At 35.5% G+C, this 25,962-nt stretch overlaps 1 protein-coding gene across 1 annotated transcript; it reads left to right on the forward strand.

Annotated features, from left to right (window-relative positions):
- The first annotated feature begins 625 nt into the window (after positions 1-625).
- LOC120634404 lies at positions 626-24,821 on the forward strand. The gene is made up of 6 exons (XM_039904936.1): positions 626-849; positions 6,094-6,286; positions 7,039-7,866; positions 13,854-13,992; positions 23,536-23,741; positions 24,391-24,821. The coding sequence occupies exons 2-6, from the start codon at positions 6,167-6,169 to the stop codon at positions 24,646-24,648; spliced, it is 1,551 nt and encodes a 516-aa protein (XP_039760870.1). The 5' UTR covers positions 626-849; positions 6,094-6,166; the 3' UTR covers positions 24,649-24,821.
- The last annotated feature ends 1,141 nt before the right edge of the window (positions 24,822-25,962 follow it).

A 25,962-nucleotide genomic window follows, 5' to 3' on the forward strand; every position in this document is an offset into this window, starting at 1 on the left:
ATAAATAAATAATACAACGTGTAACGGAATTATGAAATACTGTTGAAGGGTGCATAATTATATTGTATAAGGAATCACAATTTAAAAATAATAAATCAAAAGAAGCATATTCATTTTTCTATACAAACTAATTCAAAAATTTCTAAGTTTTCACTTATGGCAACCCTATTCAAGATAAAAGACCGTCACGTGCATAATACCTACGCTACGTACACGTACACGTACACTACGTTAAGTTACAGGAGTCCCCTGACTTACTTTACTTTGGCATGTGATGTTAGGGCTGTATCTGATTTATTTCAGTAAAAACTATGGCGATGGTTTACTCAAAAACTGTTAGCGTTTCGGTTTCACAGATAACTCTCAGAGACAGTTAATAATGTCCCTCTAAAGCCTCTGAAGTGTTATTACGGTTTTAAATCACACGTTATATATAAGGCGTATTTTCTTTGTTATATAAAAAAAAATTAGTTGCGTTCCTATAATCCGAATCTAGGACCTCTTAAAAATCACGCATTGTAACCACGAGGTCACACGGTATACCACACACATTCACAGCCAGCATTCCATCAATTAAGCTAATTAAGCCATTCATTCTGCACATTGCTTGAAAGCGCCTCTCGTATACAGCACCTCTCGTTAGGATATTGGCTATTTCTAATTGAAATAGACATTTTAAGTGATATAAACGATATAGGTAGTGTATTTAGGCTGTGAAAGTTTCGTTATATATTTGTGTACGTTTTTGTGAAAATCTAGTGTTTTCCCGTGGTCAGATACGTGTTTGTCATCATCATCGTCAGCAAAATACAACCTTTAGTTTTGAATGTATAATTTTCGAGTGACTAAGTTAGTGTTTATTTTTTATCATCATTTATTTATTTATTTTTATAGAAAGCCTTTTGGCGACCCACTGTTGGGCACAGGCCTCCTCTCATGAGAGAGGTGTGGAGCACGAACCCACCACGCTTTACGATTGTTATCACATGTTAGTGATAATAACCGTGATCAAACGTTAAGGATTTTTAAGACAAAAACCTGATAACTAAAAACCTAAAAATACTTGACCCGATGACGCGGAAATCACCCAATATGTTTTTACTCCCATATATTATAACATCGTTTTATACAACTTTCTGCTCAGAGAGAAAATTTATGACAAGCATTGGGTAATTAGTTCATGGAAACAAAAGATTAACACCGAATTATACCTATAATTATATATATAATTTTTACACCTTTTTTTTACTTTTTCCTGTTAAATATGTACTGATTGTGCTCGTTTTGTTTTTTCTTTTTTACAATGTATTATTTCAATTTTTTATTAAAGTTTCTAACTCTTAGTTATTATAATAGCGCAACGGTCGACGCGGTTGTTTGCTCAGTTTTATACTGGAGCAGACTGAAAATCAGCGCTGAGCATTTTTGCCAATGCACAGCATAAGGCTGAGTTTGCGACCATTTGCCATATTGTCTATACTTATAATAAATCTTTAACTGGAAAATTTCTGTACATTTAAAATATTTTGAAAATTTTGACCAGGGTTGCTTTATAATCGATACTGAGTCTAAAACAGATTTTTATTAAATTTTTGTCTGTCTGTCTCTCTGTCCGGGCATCACGTGAAAACTACTGAATGGATTTAAATAAAATTTAGTGGTAGCTGGTATTCCAGGTCAACATATATAATACTTTTTATCCCGATAAACAATAAGTTTCCTCCGGGAAACTAGATGAAATTTTTTATCAAATTTACGTTATAGCTCCGTTAAATTTGAACCGATTTTAATAATTCTTTTTTTATTTGAAAGTTTATACTAACAAGCATGTATCGTATAATTTTAATGAAGATCTGATGAATATTGTCGGAGATAAAGGACATAACTCTTCAAAAGTAACAGTAAGTCGCAAGGCATATTAAGGCATTAATATAAATATTACGTCGAATAACCTTGGATTGAATACAGAGTATTTATGTCTGAACGCAGAACATGGTCTTATCCCCGCGATTACACTTCCAACAAGGGGTAGGGCTTGTTTGGATCACATTATGGTCAAAACTAGTGGTCGAGTTACTGGCATAGTATGTGAATCTGACATTACGGACCATAACATCGTCCTCTGTGGACTAGCTCTCAAAAATGTTCGATATAAAAATCGTCTACCCCGTAAAAGGTTTAAAAGAAATATAGACGCTATTAAAAACGAACTTATCAACGCAAACTGGGCTGAGATTTCCAGCTGCAGTGACATTAATGTAGCAGTACCATTATTCCTTAGCTTACTGATGGGCGTAATAAATAAACACACTATTATAGTAAATTTAAGCCGTTCTAAATATAACTTAAAACCGTGGATAACACCGGGTCTCATTCGATGCATGAGGCACCGTGATAAACTGCACAAACAGCACAAAGCAGATCCGAGTAACAGTATTCTTAAGTTAACATACACAAGGGCAATTTCTGCAACAGACTTTTACGTAACCTAAAGGCCAGTTTCGAGGAATATGAGCTGGAGAAAAACAGCAAGTCTCCAAAAAAACTCTGGAAATCGCTTAAAAATATATGTCACTTAACAAAAGCTAGGTCAGAGCCCGTAGAGATACTAAACCTAAAATCTTCTAAAAACGGCACGCACTCACTGACTATGTGCGGTGAATATTATGCTACATTAGGGCACAAATTAGCGGATGATATTTTGAAAAGTAGTAATGAAAATGAAGATAGCCTGGCTGCTAATCTTAATTTAGCAAAAACCCAGAGAGACTCTTTCTACATGCAGCCAACAGATGAAGCTGAAATAGAATCGTTGATCTTGCAACTTGATAACAAAAAAGCTCCTGGCATAGATAACATTGATAATGAATTGATCAAACAAATTAAAAAGGAAATATTAAAACCTCTAACTGACATATTTAACCTAAGCATATCAACAGGGACTTTTCCCGAAATTTGGAAAACCGCACTAATATGCCCGATACACAAATCGGGGCCGAAAGACACACCAGAAAACTATCGCCCCATTTCACTGCTTGGAGTTATACCAAAACTCTTGGAGAAAGTTGTAAATAAGAGACTAGTTAAGTACCTTGAATCCCGGAACATCATCTCTGATCATCAATTCGGTTTCAGAAGAAATAAATCGGCAGAGGACGCCACGCTTCTGCTTTCAACCTCAGTAGCTAGTCTGCTGGATAATAATAAACATTGTATAGGAGTGTTCTTAGACCTCGCTAGAGCGTTTGATACAGTTTCGATTAAGTTACTTATAAAGAAACTAGAACAATCTGGAATTAGGGGAATACCTCTTCAATGGTTTACAACGTATCTAAACGATAGAAAGCAATGCTTAAAAATTAATAACTGCTCTAGTCAGCCACAAATAACTAATTTTGGAGTCCCTCAAGGAAGCATTCTAGGGCCTACCCTTTTTATACTATATATTAATGACATCCATGAATTACTACTGGAAAATGCCACTATTATCTGCTATGCAGACGATACTTCGTTGTTATTCCATGGATCGACCTGGGAGGAAACTTACAATTTTGCGCAGGTAGGTATTTCGAAAGTTAATGGATGGCTGCAAAGTAATCTTTTGACTCTGAATGTAAAGAAAACTAATTACCTTTGTTTTCATAAAACAGCTTCCTCTGCCCCGAAAATAATACCAAGCATAAAAATTCACTGTTGCAAAAGCTTAAACCAATCTTGCGATTGCGAACAGATTGAGAAAGTGAACGTGACTAAATACCTCGGAATTTATATTGATCACAATCTTTCCTTTCAAGCTCACATCCAGGCTCTTGCAACCAGAACACGTAAAATTATTGGCATAATGAAGAAACTGCGAAATATATCCAATCATAAAATACTAATATAAGTTTACAAGTCATTGTGTCAATCACTGCTTACCTACTGTATACCATCGTGGGGAGGTGCAACAAAAACATTCATGATTGAACTTGAGAGAGCACAGAGATCTGTGCTAAAGGTTATGCTGAAAAAACCATACGCGTTTCCCACTGCCGCTCTTTATAAAGAAGCCAAGGTTTTAAATGTTCGTCAACTTTTTATTTTAAAAACAATCCTCTTGAAACACAAGGAAATGGTTAATGCCCCAAATCATAGCAAAGTTTCGAAAAAAAGAGTATACAAAGCAAACTTACCACGACTTAAAACAGCATTTGCCAGACGCTTTTTCCCGTATATTGATGCACATGTCTACAATAGTATTCTTAAATATATAGATATTAAGGACCTAACTGTAAAGGAGGCTAGGGAAAAGTTAACATTTTGGCTCAACACACTTGGATACGATGACACTGAAAAGATATTAAAATTCGTACAGTAAAATTTTATATATTTATTTATCTTACCATTTTATATATGTAGAAATAATATATATCTTATTATTAGCAACTATATTATATACACAGGCTAATTTGTTTATTTTATTCGTTTCTTACCTCATTAATGCCTTTATTTAAAACTGTCACCTTCATCAATTTCTCTTTTTTGGCCGAGCAATCAATTTTGGCAATCTATTAACTGGGCCCCACGATACAGGTCGCCTAGTGTGGGGTCCACAGGTTATCAATAATAAGAGGCAAATATCAATATTATGTGCATTCAGCTTTACAAATTTAATATGTTAACCAATTCATGTGAAATTGTTTTACTTTTTGTGTTGTATTTCTTTTTCTTCCTACTATTGTATTGATATTCTGTGTAATATTTTAGTTTCAATAAATGTTTTATTATTATTATTATATGGGACAACGAACGAATGCATGCGTACCATCCTACTAATATTATAAATGCGAAAGTTTGTGAGGATGGATGTATGGATGGATGTTTGTATGTATGTATCAACTAAACTAATGACAACTTACTAACTCTGCATACCAAGTAAAATAATAGTATGTACATCAGATCTATTCTAGCTTCTCGATTGACTCTTACGCGGACGAAGTCGCGAGGATCCACTAGTTAATAATAAATTGGTAATAATTTACTTCAAGATCTTGTATTCACAATAGAGTATGGCAATAAAGGATTATTAGGTTCAGACTCGAGGTTTTATTTTAATTAAGTATAAAACATTTCCATAGCAGAACTCATGTAAAAACTCATATTGGTATAAATCACGTTTAGTTATGTAGGTACGAGTGCCAATTTAAACAAATGACTTAGTTTTGTTTGGTTTGGTTCTTTGCGCATCTAAAAATAGTTATTCATTTTCACAAGGACATTGAAGTGAGCTTGGTGCCTACTGAAGTCAAAACGCTATTAATTTTAAGGTAAAAATATAACTTTGAAGTTTTACAAAAATTGTGTGTAATTATAATGATTTTCTTTTACATATTATGTTTGTTTTGTTTTGTTCTGAATTGTCAAAATAATAAAAAATTGAAATTTACAATAATAAAATTAAAAAAAACTCAGTTTTACAGTATCCCTTCTAGAGTTGAGTTAAGTGAATTCACAACTTTAAATCATAACAGACTTAACGTTATTTATTTATTCATAAGACACACCAGCAATTAATTGTAACAACGTGCATAAAAAAAATTAATTTTGTGCTGGAGAATTACAATAATCAATTATAGGTGTATACAACATTATTATACGGTCAAATTATAAAAAATTAAAACTAATAAAAGCTAAGAACTATTAAAAATTATAATTACTTTATGAAATTAACTACTGTGACAGATTGATAAATAATATTAAATCTAAAATAAAATATAATAAAAATAGTTTATTATTAATATTTCATTCACATATAACATTGAGTTTATATTTTTTGGTTACAATTAACAAATTAGTTATCAAATAACCGTTCCTATTCTAAAGAAGATGTTGATGGTGCATTCCTTATTTTTTTCGTAGCTTGTATATAGTGTTACTAAAATAATCCATATAATCTAATCCACTTTAAGTAAATAGAAAGATTTAAATGAGTAAATAGAAATAGTTGATGTATAAAGGCTGCCAAAAATCATTCCACCGATTTAAGTTTCAGATATGTCCTTTCTGTATAGATAGGTACTTGGTTTAATTAATTACTTTAGTTAATCATTTCAGGGTCTAAAAACAGTGATAAATTGTTAACTAAAAGAGTTTTACCAAATGTGGAAGAGCAAATAGTTTTAGTGATATGGCGTTTAAAGTGGAAGATTTGAACATTCGTGATGTGATTAAGGTTTTGGAGTGTTGGGAAATGACCGAGTTTGTGGAATTTGTGAAAGAAAAGGAGATTAATGGGCGCAAATTATTGGTATGTACTGTAATTCTACTATATAAGGCTGAAGAGTTTGTTTCTTTGTTTACTTGAACCCAATGATCTCAGGAACTACTAGACCGATTTAAAAAATGATTTCAGCCCATTTATCGAGGCTATAATATCGTCTGTATATCGTCTCTTTAAGGCCAATTGGAGCATAGCACATAAAGATAGATTATACCCTAGAACATCGGATACTTACTGTATAAAACCGACTCACCGACCTGACTATATAAAAACCGAAAATAAAACTCGTTAGAAGCCGCGTGCAACAGATTTCTCTCTAGCGAAAGCCTTTTTGTACTTCCCAATATTTAAGTTGGTGTTTTTAGTTCGTTCTTTACAATTTTCTTTGTTGTAAAATACTGTATTTATATAGCGCTTTTAATTAAGGTCTATGTATTCACATTTAAAACAATATAACTTTTTCTTTCCATTTTAGTAATATCCTGCCACCTTGCGTAAATCCGTAAAAACTTGTTTGAAAAAAGGCGCACACGCAGCATTGTGTACCTTTGTATTCATTGTTACTATTCTGTTGATTTTGTGTGCAAAATAATGTGCATTTGGCCTTGATTTTTAGTTGCTAAAATTGCAAAATCTTTTGTAATGAGATAAAATGTAAAGTTAATATAAAACTAATATTTATCTAATATATTTTACTCTATCTCTCTCCAAGTCACCTCACCACAAAAGATAGGTAGAAAGGTTTTTGATTTTGGACTTATCTAATTCCCAACTTTCAGGAAACCTCTGAAGGACTCATAAATATATGGCGTCCGAATGCCAACGCTAAAAAACTAATATTATTCATACAAGAAATGAAGCAAAACCCACAGAAGTATATTAACTGCATAAGAAATGATGATGTTATCACGATAAAAGAAACAAACCTTTGCAGTGACAGTCAGTATCAAACCGTGAGCATCAGGAAGATAAGTCAACAAGATAACAGTAATAATAGGGTTGATGAAATTTTGAAAAAAATTACTGCACCAAAAAGCTTTTTATATAAACATCATGCAAAACGACAGCAGAGATCTGTGACCTCATATGTACCTATGAATGTAAATACAGAAAAGAAGCCAAGAAACTTTTTTCGACTAAGCTCATACGACTATCCTATATTTGATCTAAAAAAGCGTTTTACAAAAACAGAGCACTTCACAGATAGAGGTTACTATCCAGTGAATAAGACTTCTAAAGAAGTTAGACCTAAATATAAATCTATGAGTTCTACTGAAGAGTTTAATGATAAGCTTCCAGAGGATCATTTCTATGAAGATTTGTGTTATAATGATGTTAAAGAAGACAACAATTCAAAAACATTTAGTTCGATTCAAAATAACCAAGTGAAACCTTGTATGGTTAAAATACAAGAATTATTTCAGTCCTTTAAACTACCTTTTTTCAAAAAGACTGAAGAAGTAGTTACAAATAAACCTGAAGATAGAAGTATTATAGATTCAGGAAGAGCAAAAGATGGAAATATTTATGAAAATACTTCTATAGATATGTACGACTCGGTTCATGTAGCTACACACCAGGATCTGAATAAGAAAGAAGACAATCAGGTAAGTTTTTTTTGTAAAAAGCTTTTTACCACTGCCCATGAAAGGTTTAACTTTGCATCTCCATTTGAAATGTGTATGCATAGGTCTCCTCTCGCATACCAGGATTAAAGCTTTGCATCGCCATCATTCTACTCCAACGCGGATACATACAGCATTTAAGTATAAATTACGTGCTAATCGAGGCACCATCAAGCTCCGGGATGGCACTAAAACTCATATAAATTGTTGATCCGACCCAAAAGAAGTTGGCTTGTGACTTAATAATTTGCGAAATACTCACGCAAACATCATTAACTAGCACAGAAAACTAAAGTTTAAGTCCATAAATATCGTCTGATAAGTCTAAGTAAAACTCAGTTTAAAGTCCGTAAAGATCTGGATAGAACGAAGTCAGTTTTAAACTCTTGAAACTTCGCTGCAAATATTCCAACGTGGAATTTAAATTCCAGGTTTCCTTTTCATTCGTAGACAGAGTGAATAAAAAGTAATTTCTGTTATTAACTTGGAAGTTGTTGTTACTTAATTTTACTTTTGATCCTATTTTGGAAATGATAGGTGAATTATTTTAATGACAATGTCAGATGGTGATAACAAAAAGAACACCCGGCTAAGTTTGTTGTGGGCTTCTTCTTAGACCAGGGCGTGTTTGAAACCCTCGTAGCTTTAGTTTTAAGTTTACGATTGTAGTTATCGCCATCACTACTCACTGCTATGTACACATTTTGTATATAATCAACGCATCAGAAGTGCCATCTATGTGCCTATTTGAATAAAGAAATATTTGACTGACTGACTATTATTTACTGAATTTTGACTCCTTTTAGCTATAAAAAAGGTCTTAAGTGGTTACTGAAATATGGAGATGTGAAAGACCTACTAAAAGTTTAGGGGTACTTTTTTACTATTTTGGTAAAAACCCCTTAAATTGGTATGAATACCCATCTTTTTTTATAGTAATAATTGACTGACCAAGCAGATGCCCGTTAAGTTAAGTTAAGCCTTATGCACCCTTAAATTACACCAATAACAACCCCCTTCCGACCGCACAGCAATGCTGCTTGGCGACAGCAGTGCTGTGGTAGAAATATAGTTGTAGCACTTCCCTCTCTACTACTACTAAGGATTTGAGGATTTTTTAATGCCATTATTTATTTATACACCTTCAGTTATAGAATTTTAGGGTTTATTTTAGTTTAAAATCTACGAGACCGCTTTTGGATTAGGATTTTCAACTGTCTGACTTTGATTTTACTGCCAGGGTACCTTAAGGTAGCCTATTACCTCCATTACTGTTCAATATATTCACTAACTTTTACTTAGACTGTTACTTTTAGTAACTTCAGGAGGTTCATCCGTAATGCTTGTTTCTGTTATCATGCCATTTATAAGTCCATAGCAAGTCCATTTCTACGTCGTTACGGTGCGAACTTTAACTAAATTGACAGGTCTTAAGGTAGCAAGAGATATATGTACAACAGAATTAAATATATTATTGCCATTGAATGCTAACTTCAGTGAGACATATTCACGTAAACGCTTTGAGACTATGTCAACTGAACTGTAGATACATGCTTGTTCGTGTAATTTGGTACACAGAATTGAATTACTGGATGAGCTAAAGAGATTTTTGAAAACCTTCTCGGCAGCGGTACGTGCTGTGGTGTATTGCCTTCTCATTCGATTTTTCTTATTAAATATTGCCCGTGACTTAGTTCGCCTTTGGTATCTTAAACTGCTACTATGCAAAAGCGCGTTCCTTAGCTCGGTAAAAAAAAAAACAAAAACAAACCGTCCACAGACAGCCTAAATTTGTCCGTTACAAAAAGGAAACTAGTGCCAGACTGCAACCTATCTGTGTGCAAAATAGTTCAGCCACTAATGCATGACTGCGTCACAAACATCCACACAAAGTAATAGAAATGAAATTTTAGATTCACCTAATAATTATGATTTTGTCGCTAGCTCGCCTTAATTTAAAAGTTATAATATCATAAGGCTCTGTCAGACGGATAAAATTAAATACATTACATTTAGGTTCGATACATTTAAGTGTTTGAAATAAAGCTTTTGTTAGTGTGTTAATTTTGACAGTCAGTAGGGGTTGTTATTTTCTAAAAAGAAACAAACAAAGTAAATTAAATATGTATTCGTAAGATAAGGTACGAAACAAAACTTTCAACCTATTCATGGTTAAAAGTTTTATTTTACATAATTTCGCATGATCAGGAAAATAACAAACCTAGTTTGGGGGCGCCACATTTGCGTGGCAATACTTTTGACACGTGAGATAGTTCGTATGTATGTGTAGTGTCTTATAAGTTTTTTGTCAAATAGTTCCAGTTTTATCCGCAATATAGCGAGGTTTTTTTTTTATTTTCCTGTACCCTTAGTACAATATTTGCACTCTCGCAATAGGAGTGCAATACTTTAACCTCGGAGTATAATGGGTTTTATATTTATATGATTATAGTTCAAATTTGCCTACAATTATTTAGCTAGGGCATTTGGCAGAACGTTCGTAAAAAATAATTAGAAGTAAGGGTTTTGCGTCTCTATGACGAGTAAATATGGTACTTCTTACTTTGATGGTATAGAATTCGATAAGCAACTTGTACTTAGGCTACAGGAAAATAAAAAATCTTTGACATATTGCGGATTAAAATGGAACTAATTTCTGTCTATTTTCTTGAACTGTCAAATGAGTGATATTCACGTAAATGCTTTGAGATTGTCAACTGTTGTTACAGGGAATTGATACTCGATGAGCATGCAAATTGAGCGAGCGAGCTAGAATATGATTCAATAACTGTTTTCGTTGTTGTAGTATAATGTGGTGCGTTCAATTCGATCTTCGTAATTAAATATTTATGAGTACTTTAAACTGCTGCGGTTTATATTAAGTTTATTGTTAAATTAATTTTATAATATTTAATAAGATCCTGACTATTGTGAACATTAAGCTTAATATGCTATACTCCACGAACAGCAGAAGAATGATCCGGTTCCGGAGCGAAACGTGCGTAGAGGGTACATTGCCGAGGTTCTGTTTGGTGTGGAGAATACGGATTGAAGAAATTATAAATTACAAAATACACATTATCCTGCTGTTCGCGGAGTATAGCAAATTAAGCTTAATTTTCATAATATACTATGGATTTCCGCAAAGTTACTCCTGCTTCTATCCAATAAATAAATAAATAAATACACTACGACAATACACACATCGCCATCTAGCCCCAAAGTAAGCGTAGCTTGTGTTATGGGTACTGAGATAGCTAATGAATATTTTTTTATGAATATAATACACATAAATACTTATAATATACAGATAAACACCCAGACACTGAAAAACATTCATGTTCATCACACAAATACTTTCCAGTTGTGGGAATCGAACCCACGACCTTGGACTCAGAAAGCAGGGTCGCTGCCAACTGCGCCACTCGGCCGTCAATAAGATCTTGACTAATATTATAAATGTATGAACGTGTTTGTTTGTTACTTTACTTTCCCTTCCTTTACACCGTAATTGTGCAACTAATAGACTTCAAATGTGGCAACGATTTATTTGAAAGGACGAAAAGTAATTTAAACTTTTGGTCCTGGAAAAATGAATTTCCGAACGTGGTTTACAGAAATATTCGTAGTTTACACGAGAAATCGTTGGTACATTTGGAAAAGCCTTGGAATACGTGGCATGTTCATCCAATGCTCGAGGTCTTAGCGGTTAATGGAAAGACGTACAGCATTGTTTACACCAGCGTCCTCAAATAGTGCACTGTTTGTATTCTTGCCAGGTGTCTTATTCCTTCTCGTAACGTTTTTCAAATCACCACGCGAGCGAAGCCGCGGGTTAAAATCTAGTTGGGTATAAAATTAGTTATTAAATTTATTGATTACTAGCGGGCCCGCGCGACTTCGTCCGCGAATGAGCCGACTTAAAAAAATATTCGTATGTTGTCGTGGACTGTGTTACAGAATTTTAAAGAAACGACAATTCCGATACACTTACACGTTTGGCGTAACGTTTACCGTTCACGCATCGCACGCATCAGAATCTCACAAAAAGGATATTTTTTGCCGTTTTTTCCGAGATTCCAATATAAATGAATCCTAGCTAGATCGATTTATCGCCCCCGAAACCCCCTATATACTAAATTTTATGAATATCGTTGGAGCCGATTCCGAGATTCCAACTATATATATTTATCCATAAAACACGAATAATGACATTTTCTAAAAATTAATCCTAGCTAGATCGAAACCCCCTGTAAAAATGAAAATTGTTGGAGCCGATTCCGAGATTCCAATGATATTCATATATATATAAATATCATTATGCATGATTCGCTTGCTTAATCATTAAATTTAGTAACTTGCAAGTTTTTTTCTACATTAAACTCACATTTAACAATACCATTATTGACTTAACAATTTGAGACTATTAGGAAATTATAATAGTTTGTGTAATTTGTTACACAGATGATTAAATTACTAGATGAGCTCTTGAGGTCAGTTAAGGATAATTCAATTATGTTTTGTGTTGTTGCATAATTAGATCTGTTAAGTAATTAGTTATTCGCTAGTTCATGTTACATATTTATGAAATGTTTCTTGATTGTACGCCTACATAATTTAAGAATAGAATAGAATAGGATATAATTTTGTTGTTTACTGTTTACACATAGAAGGGCAGTTGACAAGGCCAGAAAAGTATTCAAAACAGTATACCCACAGCCGGGCGTACAATTATATTATTAAATAAGTATAAATTTATAGTTATCTATCCGACAATTATTAGTACCATAAAAAGGAGCTGTGGGCAGAAGTGGGATATTAATTAGCTTAAAATTTTCTGACGACAAAGTGTCAGTTCTAGAAGCACTAGTTCGTTGCGATGCAGAGTTTTGAATTCAATCACGATGTTTGTGCTCGCTGCAGTGCTTTTAATTAATTGCGCTAACTTTGCGCCTTCACTTAACTGATTTATGAAATTTTAAACTGTCCCGCTTCTTGGAATTGTTAAGGTAATTTGGTGACACTCCTGTTTTCGGCGAGCGGTTGCCTTGGGTCTTGTCCTGGATTTGATTTTTATGAACGCTTCACGCACAAGTATTCGATCAAGGATCACAATAAGAAACTTGAAACGAGACCTTAGAAATATCAAAATTAATCTTTAGAACTAAGCCATAGACTTGTGATTTATTTTTCAAAACGTGACTTCTGTGCCCATACTTTTTCTACTGATTCATGGTTTCGTTGCTGCGTGAAAAAAAGTACCAGAAAATTGGTGTTGTCCTCCTCTGCACAAATTCAAACTCAATTGTAAATTCATTTATTTCTAGTAGACCCAGTTTATTTAAAGCACATTTGAAACGTCAAGTCTGTTTGTAGTGACTCTACTATCGGTTCCGAAGGCAGATTCCACCGAGAAGAGCCAGCAAGAAACTCAGCAGACTGCTCCTTCTAAACATAATCTTACAGTTTACAATCTTTAGAAATTAAATCAAGTGATATTTTAATTGCTTAAGTTAAAAACAACCGCCTAAGTTTGCTGTAGGCTTCATCTTAGACCAGGACGCGGAACCCTCGTAGCTTTAGTTTTAAGTTGACGAATTTAGTTATCGCCTTCAACTCACTTCTTTTTACATATTTTACATGCAATGCACGTGTCAAAAGTGCATTCTATTTTCCTATTTGAATTTTTTTTTTTACGTTTACAATTTCATTTTTTTTTTATATAATATACAAAATTATAAATATAACCTAAAATAAACTATTTAAAAACTAAATAAAATCTAAAACGTCCTCGAAACCACCGCAGCGAGGCACAGTTACCATGATGCTGGCAGCATTGCCCCTTTGGATGGCCAAACTAATTCGTTGGCCAAGGTAACTGCCCGCTCTAGGATCACCGATAGACTCGATAACCCTTTATTGAATTAAGAAATATTTTGAAATATTCTTTGAGTTTGTTTTTGTCACAGGCAGGACTGGCAGTTGAAGACTACCTGGTGCCAGTGCAAGTCTTCAAGGACTACTGCGACGTGTGTGTGAAGCAGAAGGACGATTCTCTTCTGGGTTATATCATGAACTACTTCGAAAGCCGATTTGGAATTAGACGAGGTGAGTTTTGTTTTAAATTTTTTGCGAAACTAAAGAAGGGCATATAGCTGACAGAGTATAGCTTGAAGTTGGATTCCCAAGGTGCTAGTAATCTAGCACCTTAGGAATTCAACGACAGAAACGAGAGAATGCTAAAGTAAGAGTAAAAAAAAACTTATGACGTCCGTATCCTAACTCAACAAACTTTACAATGAATAATGAATTGTTAACTTTAACAATTATTCACCGAAACAATGAATAATTTTTAAGTTTAACAATTATTCAAATAGTGAATAATTGTTAAGTTTAATAATTATTCATTGTAAAGACTCCTGAGGATGCTCCGGTTTTAGAAAGAAACGTGCGTACATCGCGTAAGATCTGTTTGGTGGAGTTAGATAAGGATTGAAGAAATTATAAATTAAACCATACAGATTCTCCTGCTTTTCGCGGACTATAATATAATTAAGATTAATTTTCATAATATATCATGGATTTCCGCAAAGTAACGCCTGCTTCTATCAAATACTTCTTGTTCCCGTTTTTATCGACTTATAAAAAGTAAGGACATTACCGGTTGTATTTTTTTTATTTAAAAAAAAACTCAATTTAAACTTATGCATGTAAATTGCCACGAATATTTTTTTTACTAGCTTATTTTTTTTAATAGCTATCCTGGGTTTATCGGTCAGTAATCAATCTACTGCTGGTAGGGAGGGGTAGGAGCTTATTAATAAAACCGCGCAAAGCAATGATCGCATGAATATTGAATACATGAATCGTGCTCGAGGGAGGCCTTTATTAGATTTGGTAATTTCATTGCACGAACGAGCTTCGGGCTCAGGACGTCTGTCACACCGTGCTCCCTATTTTTATAAAATTCGGTGTTCTATAAAAAATATTTTGGAGTTCAGCGAACCGCAACGCACTGTAAGGATATGCAACTCTACGTGGTTGGTATACCATGGACGCGTACGCTTTGCATCTTCTTTTCTGATTTGCACCGAAATGATCACACAATGACACTTGGAGGAATTATTAATTTTATAAATTTAAAATGCATATAATTTTTGAACCTGCGACTCTCTGGCAATCGCGGCCTGAGCGCTTTCTCTGATTAAGCTACGGCTCTCCTACCGTCGATGCCGAAATTAGTATATGCCTTTCACATCAGTCTTATAGCGACTGTAGGATCTGGAATGCTCTTCCAGCTTCCATTTTCACCAGTACCTACAATGTGAGTACCTTCAAAACAAGAGTGAGTAGGCATCTTCTAGGCAAGCGCGCATCATCAATTACCATCAGATCAGTTGGTGAGATTGCAGTCAACGGCTAACTTGTGACAGTATAAAATAAAAACACTCCGAGCAAGCCCCTCAAATGATTTCTGTTCGCATTCGGTGTGTTAGTCAGAAAGTTAAAGTGTAGTCGGAAATTGTGTAGAGCGTGATATTATTAGTTGCTAACAGATGTCCGTGACTTCGTCTGTGTTACGAAAAACTTGGTTTAATTTGAATTGATACGTCAATAAGACGCAGTAAAGAACATACGCCACCTGACATTCATAGAAACGTTCAGGCTAGTCTATTTTAGCTACTTCCACAGAATTATGTCATATAGAATTTTACTATGGGGTAAAGCTGCTGATATTGGCACTATTTTCGTGCTGCAGGCTGTTCGTACGATTTATAAAATGGTGCCGAGAGAGTCATTATGAGCTGAATTTTAAGATGTTACAAATTTGAAAATTTAATGTATTTTCACAGAAAAATATATCAAAATTTAAGAGAAAAAGTGCAATAATTCGAACGTTAGAAGCAAAATATTGGGTTGATATATTGGGGATGTCTCTTAAAAAAGTTCAAAGTTTCTATTAAGCGAAAACTTATAGAAAAATCCTCTTGTTATCCATTATGGATTACGTAAACGATAAAAAAGCTTAGGTGTGAACAATTGCTCTAACCAGTTTGCTTCTTAAATATTTTCAAATGACAATTTGAGATGGTGATAACAAAAAGAGCAACCGTTTGTTGTGGGCTTTTTCTTAGACCAGGGCGCGTTTGAAACCCTCGTAGCTTTAGTTTTAAGTTTACGAGTGTAGTTATCGCCATCACTACTCACTGCTATGTACACTTTTTGTATATGTAAACAACGCATCAAAAGTGCCATCTATGTGCCTATTTGAATAAAGATATATTTGACGCGGATTTAATATGGCTATACTTTCTAGTAGTTAGAGCACAATAGGAACTTGTGTGACGTTGACCTCTATGGTGCAGTGGGAAGATCTGTGGGTTTTACATAGGTCCAAGACAGGGCGATATGGGTATTTATAATTTCTTTATTTTTTCTATTCTTGCGGGAGGCGTCGGCTTAGCTAGTTTCGACCCTGCCGACATAGAAGTTGCGCTAAGTGATTTAGATTTAGTTACGGTACGATAGTGCGTAGAATCAGATTATGCGTATGGATTTAATAAAACTGCCATACCCCTAACCGTCCCGATTAGCCCGCTGACATAGCAGCAGAATAGCAGAAGCGGTTATAGTTCAGTGGTTAAGGCTTGGTCTTCCCTTTCTGGTGGACCGAGTTCGATTTCCGATAAATATTTTCGGAGTCATGTGCGTTTTAGCAATTAAATAGCACTTGCTGGAGGTCAACGAAAACATTGCGAAGAAACCTGCATGCCCGAGATATCTCCAAAGGACGTGTGAAGTGGGAGTATCAGGTGATATTGTCTGCCATACTAAGGGGTAAAAAAGCGTACTTTGAAGAGACAAACTGAAATTTAGTGAAGATTTTTTTTAATATATCAAGTACTCGCTTGCTTCTAATAGACGCTTACTTTCACATTCTCATGGGGTTTTGTTTTTATTTTCAACGTCGGTGTCATATGGAGAACATGTGGCTAGTGATGGGAGTGTAGTCGTTTGTACCGGTGTGTCGATAACTTTGAACTTATTTAAACTATAGTAGGTATTTTAGGATATAATTACGGACTTTTTTTTTGAGATGTAAAGTAATCTGTGTATAATTCCAAGGCTAAGAATGTTCTGAAATATCATACCATAACTCAACCAATTACAAACCGAATTTAATGATTTTTGTTTGGTATGTTATATATCCGAGCTGGTCCCATTTTAATTTTGTGAAGTTTTATTGGAGAGATCCTGTAGCTTTTTAACTCAGACAAAACAAACATACAGAATACCTAGGGTTATTCTGTTTAAGAAATCCTTGGCTTATCACTTCTCAACAGGCTGTGGTTTATAGTTGTGAGTCCCGGATTCGATACCCGGTATAGGAATTTATTATTTCCAAATTTTCTCCGGTCTGGTCGGGTTGGCTTCGGCCGTGGCTAGTTACCATCCCATTGACAAAGACCTGCCGCTAAGCGATTTAGCGTTCCAGTATGAGTAGCGATAAGAGGTATGGGTAAACATAACTGCCATAAACCCTAACAGGTTAGCCCGCTACTATCTAAGACTGCATCATCACTTACAATCAGCGTAATGGAATAATCACAACTATCGTTAAAAACAGACTATCGTTAAAATTTTAAGCCCTTAAAGCACAACACTACGCAATTGTAAACTTTTATTTGTGAAATAAACTAAAATAAAGTGAAATAAAAAGCTCAACCTACATGCAACTCGCGTGAAACAATATCAGTATTATTACAGTGTCAGTGCTAGTGCGGTGTGTTTGTTTGTGTGGAACCGTTTACCCGTTCGGGTTATGTTTATGTTATAAATAGTTGAAAAGGGTTTATGTAAATACTGGTAAAATAAAACCATTTAACAATTTCGTCTTCCGGAAGGCTTTGACCGAGGCTTACCACCCTTACCACCCTTATATCGGAACGATGCTGCTTTGAAACCCAGTATGATTTTTATATAGGTTAGAGGGATTTTTTAGGTTCCAATGATCTCTTAAACAAAATACCCCAACTAGGTATTCTGTTTAAGAAATCATTGGCTTTATTGATTTATAACTTGCCAACAGACAAGCCAAACCACCCTGGCTCAGCGGGATGCACTATTATATTATATATTGAGTCCCGGTTTCGATTCCTGGCCGGAGAAATTTGGGAATTATTAATTTCTGAATTTTCTCTGGTCTGGTCTCGTGGGAGGCTTTCACTGTGGCTAGTTACCACCCTACCGACAAAGACGTGCCGCTTAGCGATTTAGTGTTCCGGTGCGATGTCGGGTAGAAACCACAGGTTAGCCCGTTACCGTCTTAGACTGCATCATCGCTTGCCACCAGTTAAAATTGCAGCCAAGGGTTTCTTTTTTAAGCTATTTTTGTAACACATCATCATCATTCATTCGGTGGATCGTCGCGCCAGGAGAATTATAGGCGACAATTCGTTAACGCAGGCGAAACTACATAGTCTCCAGCACCGACGCAATGTTGCCTGTTTATCGGTTTTTTACCGGATATACTTCGGTGAGTGTGCTCAGGAACTTCACAATCTTGTTCCCCCTTCCCCGTTCTACCACAGAACAGCGAGACATCGAGAGCGGTGGCATCCTTATGTGGTTGATATCCCATCAACACGCACGAAACGTTTTTTATCCACGTTTCTGATACGTGCCGCTAAGATGTGGAACGCCCTCCCGGTAACTGTGTTTCCTGCCACGTATAATTTAAGTACCTTCAAGGCTAGAGTGAATAGGCTTTTTCTAGGCAAGCGTGCTCCAACCTAGACCTCATCATTGCTTTCTAACGGGCATGATTGTCGTCAAACGCTGGCCTATCGTTAATAAAAAAAAAAAAAAAATCATCATATCAACCCATCACCAGCCCACTGCGGGGCACATGTCTACTCCCATATTGAGAAGGGATAAAGGTCCACCACGCTGGCCCATTGCTGGATGGTGGACTCCACACACATGAGAACATTATAGAAACTCTCAGGTATCCCCACGATGTTTTCCTTCACCGTTGAAGCAAGTGATACTTTAATTGCTTAAATTAAAAACGCACATGACTCCGAAATTTACAGGTGCTTGATTGAACTTTGTCCCCCCGAAAGTCACACCACTAGGCTATTACCACTCAAAATCAAACAAACAATAATTAGAATGTATAAATTTTCTAAATTATAAAGTGCACATAAAATTTCGGAACTGACCGGATTTGAACCTGCGACTCTCTGGCATTCGCGGCGTTAGTGCTCTACGACAAAGCTACTGTTCATTCTAATGTTAAAAAATGGCATTCTTCTGTGAAGGTTTCGAAAGGAGTAGAAAGGTTTTAGTTTTTAAACTTTAGCTTGTTAGAGGATAAACTTTATAATACCTACTCCACTCGTTAAAATTACTACAAACTTCGAAGAAGTCCAAAGGAAACTTTTGAAGCCAAGCAACTATTAGCGGGCGTTTCTGGAGCTTTCGAAACAAATACTTACTCTGCTATAAATAGGAAGTATCGTATAAAAGCAGGCATTAAATTCAATTCAAAATTCAAAAATTCAACTTATTATCACTTAACAATTATTCATTGTAAAGTTAACATCTCCTGAGGATGCTCCGGTTTCGGAGCGAAACGTGCGTAGAGGGTACATTGCCGACGATCTGTTTGGTGTGACGTATAAGGATTGAAGAAATTATAAATTACACCATACAGATTCTCCTGCTTTTCGCGGAGTGTAGCAAATTAAGCTTAATTTTCCTAATAAATAGGAAGGCTAAATAGCGAGCTTTCAATCTATTTCATACCTAACTAGTTATTATAATAAAATCCTGTGCGTTTAATTTCCTTGTACTTCGATTTCTCTGGTGTAACGGTGAGAGTTTTGGCCTTATAAGTAGGAGGTCCCAGATTCGATCCCCGGAGAGGCAATTTGGTAATTAAATTGCAAAACCCGCTTATAAGTAACACGACGTCACTTTGGCACCTCTATAAGATTTTAAGATAGGTGTAATAAGTTAAAGCCCACCAAACCGCATTAGAGCAGCATGGTCGGATTATGTTCGAGAACCTTCTCTTATATCGGAGAGGAAGCCTATGCAAAGCTGCAGCTGGATGTATGATGATGATTGTGATTGTAACGTTTTTAGTAACATCAGTGTCCACTTTTAGTTGAAACTCCAGGATCCAATCAGCTCCCGGCGAAAGAATAAAAATGTACCTTCTCCCACGCCTTATCAACTCTCAGAGCACTGGCGCACAAGTGGAAATAATATCCACATAATATATGTGTAATAACAAATCCCATGACAGGGGATATAATTAACGTGTCCACCTGCGAAAGCACGGGAACATGGAATAGGAAAAGTTGACATCACAACTCCTCGTATTTTATTTAGATATTATTTTCATTCAACATACTAAGTAATAAAAATGATAAAATGGATCTTTTTACACCAATGCCGGCCGATTGGCGCAGTGGGCAGTTACCCTGCTTTCTGAGTCCATGGCCGTGGGTTCGATTCCCACTACTGGACAATGTTTGTGTGATGAACATGAATGTTTTTCAGTGTCTGGGTGTTTATATGTACATTTATTTATGTATGTTATTGATAAAAATATTCATCAGTCACCTTAGTACCCATAACACAAGCTACGCTTACTTTGGGGCTAGATGGCGATGTGTGTATTGTCGTGGTATATTTAAAAAATAATGCAAACCTCTGCTTGTAAAATTATGGCTAATGGATTTTTAGCTCGTTTAACTTGAGTTATTAAAATTGCTGTTCAGGATTTACCAATCATTTAAAGTACTTTCACAATATTTTAAGTAGCTATAACTTCTCAGTGTTGGTCATTCCTATTTTTGGACTTACACTATTCATAAATCTTTTAACTTTGCACATACTTCCCATGTGAGCATTTTCCTGTCTTACTATGTAAATTCTGTCTGTGAAAACTTGTAATTGGCTATACTTCATTACTTTATTTTCATTTAATATTTTCTGTAAGGTATTAGCTGTAAGTTTTCCTGTACAATAAATAAATAATTTCCACTTGTGGATCAGTGCTCTGAGATTTAATAAGGCTGTGGGAGACGATACTTTTTATTCTTTCCCCGGGGAGCTTATTGTCTCCTGCCCATGCTAGCAATGCTGCATAAGATATCTCTGCAGGGAGGTCGTCAAAATGTCTTAATTAGTTGCACGCCCTAAATCTGATACGAAGTCAGTGTGTACGTATAGTGAGTGAGTCAGGGCTGAGTCAACATTCGTGGCCTCTTGGCTAATACGAGTTAACGTTCATTAAAATCATTTAACACCCGCAGTCACTGATACTTCGTGTCTGATACTAAGATACTGTTACCGAGCGAATTTATTATTTTTGTTATTGGTGACAGTTGGTGACGGCTTTGGTTTAGAAATCATTTAGACATTATTTAGAAATTTATTTATATATTTATTACTAGATGTGCCCTGCGGCTTCGCCCGCCTAATTTTGGGAGGCAGCGAACTCTACACCTATAGTCATATAATATGCGAAACATTTTTTTATCTGACGGAATTTATTTTTAAATGAAAAGTAAACTATGTTATTTCTAGTACCTCCAAGAATATGTACAAAAAGTTTCATAAAGATCGGCTCAGTAGTTTTCGCGTGAAAGCGTAACAAACTAAGTTACCTGTGAATGTAACTGGGATTATACAGGGTTAGAAGAGAAAGAAAAAACTTTTATTTTGGCATAGAAGCACTAAAATTAAAATTAAACTTGTAGTGTACACAACTGTTATCGGTACGCTGTGATCCCAAAATGGTCTTCACTAAGCATGTTTATTGTGTCTTTCAGACCTAACGCTGGTCTTCCGTAAACCCAGATGTAAATAAAACATAGCATAAAGCTCTCGGTCTTGTACTTTGATGTTTTTCCAGAAGCAAAACTAGCATTTGACTACTCTCCATCCTTTTAACTAACTCTATGCCGAAAATCACATCGATTTCCTGGTTATTTTGTTTGTGAAAGAGGGACAATCGAACACACTTTTGCATTTTTAATATGACTAGGACATTAATAACACTTAACTTGAATTGCACATGGTAATCAAACCCTAAAAGGAAGAAGTCATTTAGTCAGTTATATTTAATTGTTTTAAGTAATACGTTAATTTATCTTTGTAAAGTACGCAAAAACAATAATATTATGATTGATTAATACTTGAGTTATTTACGTATGCCAGCGATGCGACGAAGTTTGAGAGAATTGAGACAAAGTTGAGACGACAGAAACTTTCGGTAGTGGTTACGGAAGCCAAATTTAAACTCAACATAATATATTAACTTGAAACTTTACTTTTTGCGTTGAATAAGACGTTAATAATTTAGACTTTTATCATATTTATTATTTCTGCGTATTTTTTGACACCTACCGGAAAATAATAGCAAAAAAGTCGTAAGAAATTATTGCTAAATATATCATTTAGAGGAAAAAAACATTTTTTCCAAATTCAGAACGTGAAACATGACAATTTTACTTAAATCCAATAACACACAAACAAAAACATTGCCTCTTTTAGCACCAGCACTAAGGTTCTTTTAAACCCCATTTAAGTGGTAGTAATTGAAGACTTTTAATTAAAAACCCCTTCGGGTGATAAATATAAGCAATGTAGTTTAAAGAATAATGACTAAGCTACAAGCTTTAATAAAACAATGTGTTGGTGGATCAAAGTGAGTGTTCCGCTGGTGTACAACCTGGGTGCTCGAGTTAGAGAAGGAGTGCTTGACCTGTTCTATCAGATGTTTCACTGCGTTACCGACGTAATAGCAGGTAAGAAAGAGACGGCAACACACTACGTCATCCATTAACTCACATTACCTATTGGGCTTAAGATTTCGAGGTAAAAGACACCGTTAAGGACTATGGGATTAATTATCTACCGTATCGGTTACATGTTTGCAAGCTCCCATTACTATTTCATAAGTGCAGTAGTTACAATAAAATTAAGTCAAGAATTCAAAGAGTGTAAGGTTGCATTGTGTCTGTCCATCAGTACGGAATTCCATATAGATATCGCAACTTGTTTTCGAGTATTTAATTATTAAATGGTCGTTATTTTGAATCCGCTTATTCTACCAAAAACCGATTCAACACTCAATTGAATTGTATGATGATTTGATGAATTTATTCAGAGATAGAGTACCACCCTTTGAGTGCCTTTTTTGTTCTGATGTTTTTTTTAGAGAGCCCTTTATAATCAATACTGGAGCCAAACCCGTACTTTTTCCATTTTTGTCTGTCTGTCTGTACCATGGCTGCCGATACATTTTTTAAGAGAGTTCATACATTTTCTGCAAGATTTCTGGATATCATTATCGACCTATTACCGACTTTAGTGTCACCTCTCAGATTGAGACGGGGCTATGACGTCATCCAATGCCGGCTCTGTCCAATTGGTAGACTTGAGACACCCCTAAGAACTCTCAGGCATGCAGGTTTCACCGATAAACCGAGTGAGTTAATGGCCAAAAACGCGCATAACTCCGATAAGTTAATAGTGCGTGACGGGGATAAAATTTGGTCCCTTTGGCCTTTAGCTATTACCACATTATCTGATGCTTGAATACTTTGTGTACGTTTTTTTTAATTTTAGAAACAAACGATGCCGCCCAGTCAGAGGAGTCGGAAACGGAGCCACCTGTCGAACGGGAATGGGAGCGGAAGGTCAACATGGCCGCTCGGCCACTTCCGGTGCCCGTGGAGAACGAGCCATACTATATGAATATCGATAGAACCGAGGCCGAAAACCTGTTGACCGGCCAGCCCGACGGCACTTATATTTTGCGGCCATCCAGCCAGGTAATCTTTTTTGGATTTCTAATCCTACTAATATTATAAATGTGAAACTGTGGATGTTTGTTACTCAATCACGCAAAAACGACTGAAAGGATTTGGTAGAAATCTGGCATGCATGTAGCTTTTGACATGGAAAAGAACATAGGCAACCTATTATTAGGATTTATTTAGTAGATCCCCAAAAAAAATAATTAAAAGTTGTTTACGAGCTAAGCCGCAGGCAGACAGCTTTGTAATTTGGTATGCATGTCTTTGAATATTGGTAATTTTTCTATTTTTTTATATGGTGTATAATTAAAGTGTATTATTATTCAGTTATTCATAAATAATACAGTTTTTTGTTTTTTTGTATGAATGTTATAAGCTATTTAACATCATGCTACTACCATACCATAATTAAGGGTGGAAATTTATATAAAAGACATAATGTTTTCATCGACGTCCTCTGCTTTATATTACAGTATACGTAATTATGTACAGCAGTAGGTTGAGAAAGCGTTATGTCGCAGCTTCCTCTCACAGAAAAGAGAGAAAATAGATTTAGACTTAGGGTTGGCGAACCACTGCAATACTATCGGTGGTTAGTTATAATGGCAGATGTATCTCGTTAATCATGGATCATAATGTATGTTTTTCTTGTTTTTTTCCACAGCCCAATCACGCTTATACCTTGAGCGTCACCTGCGCAGATTCAGTCCACAACGTGGGCATCAGGAGACGCCCAGACGGCCGCCTGGCTCTGGGCTTCGCGCGCCGCGGCGAACGTAGCTTCACCAGCGTGACGTCACTGCTGCGTCATCACAAGAAACGTCGCCTGCTCCTGGTGGCCGCTGGAGGGCTGATCGGAGCTACCACGCTTAATGACACCCCTCAGTATTACCAAACGCCCAGCGATATTCCCATTCTGTAATACTATGTATATAGTTATGATACCCTAGTAGTTGGGTTGTAGGCTTTCTCCCTATCGGTGGTACCGTGCTCGAATTGTCTTCATCGCTGAAGGTCGTGTCATGATTAAAGCACTAATCGTATATTCTGTGCTTATTTAAGCTTAAATATAATTAAGTCTATAGCGGAAGATATTCACTGGAATACCCTTCAAAATTAAAAAAAACGAATTATGAAAATTAAGCTTAATTTGCTATACTCCGCGAAACAGACCGAACGGATCTTCGGCAATGTACTCTCTGTTTGGTGTAGAGTATAAGGATTGAAAAATTATAAATCACACCATACAGATTATCCTGCTTTCGCGGAGTATATAGCAAATTAAACTTAGTTTTCATAATATATGATGGATTTCCGCAAAGTAACACCTGCTTCTATCCAATTAAAAAGTGTGTAAAACCACTCAAAATAATGTATAAAAAATGTAATTGTAAATAATTTGTACTATGGTATTTTTATTTTTGTTTTTTATATAAATAAATGAAATCGCATTGATTGTCATTTCAAAATCACTTCCCCGTGACTTCGCCCTAATCTTATTGAATTAAAACAAGATTTTCAAGTGTATTTTTAGTATAGAAGACTTTTTTCGACTAAGCTTAACTACATTCTCACCTAATGGTAAATCATGATCCACTTTAAGATGGTAGCGGTCAACCTGTTAAAGGTATGACAGTTATATTTAACAATCTTCTAGGTAAGCGTGTCCCATCTTAGTCCACATCTACGCTTTCCATCAGGTGAGATTGTGGTCAAGCGCTATTCTATTACAGTTAGAAAAACACCTATACCCATAACCCATGGTTTCTACACGACATCGTACCGGAACGCTAAATCACTTAGCAGGACGTCTCGGTCGGTAAGATGGAAAAAAGCCACAGCACAAATCTCCCACGAGACCAGTGAAGACAAAATCTAAAAGTTATATATATCCGAATTGCCCCCGTCAGAATCGAAGCCGGGATCTCCCGCTTCCCACTGCGCTTGGGAGGTCGTAATCAAAAGAGAGATTTATAGAAGATGAAGAACATCGTGGTCCTAAATAAACAAAAGCCTAACGGGGAATAACAAAAATGGACGCCGAAGTTTTTCTTCCATAAAGATAATCCTATTAACCTCTCACCTATTGCCAAATCTTATTTGGATTTAGAAAATTGGTTTCGTAGAAGGAAAACAGTGATGTTACGGATTTTTGTGAAGTTTGAAAATTTTTGCTCTTCTTTTTTGAGTTTCCTTTTACTGTCGGAATGGACTATTTTTTTGTGTTTTTTTTTGT

Source organism: Pararge aegeria, chromosome 23, assembly GCF_905163445.1.
Source record: "Pararge aegeria chromosome 23, ilParAegt1.1, whole genome shotgun sequence".
In the NCBI taxonomy this organism is placed as follows: domain Eukaryota; kingdom Metazoa; phylum Arthropoda; class Insecta; order Lepidoptera; family Nymphalidae; genus Pararge; species Pararge aegeria.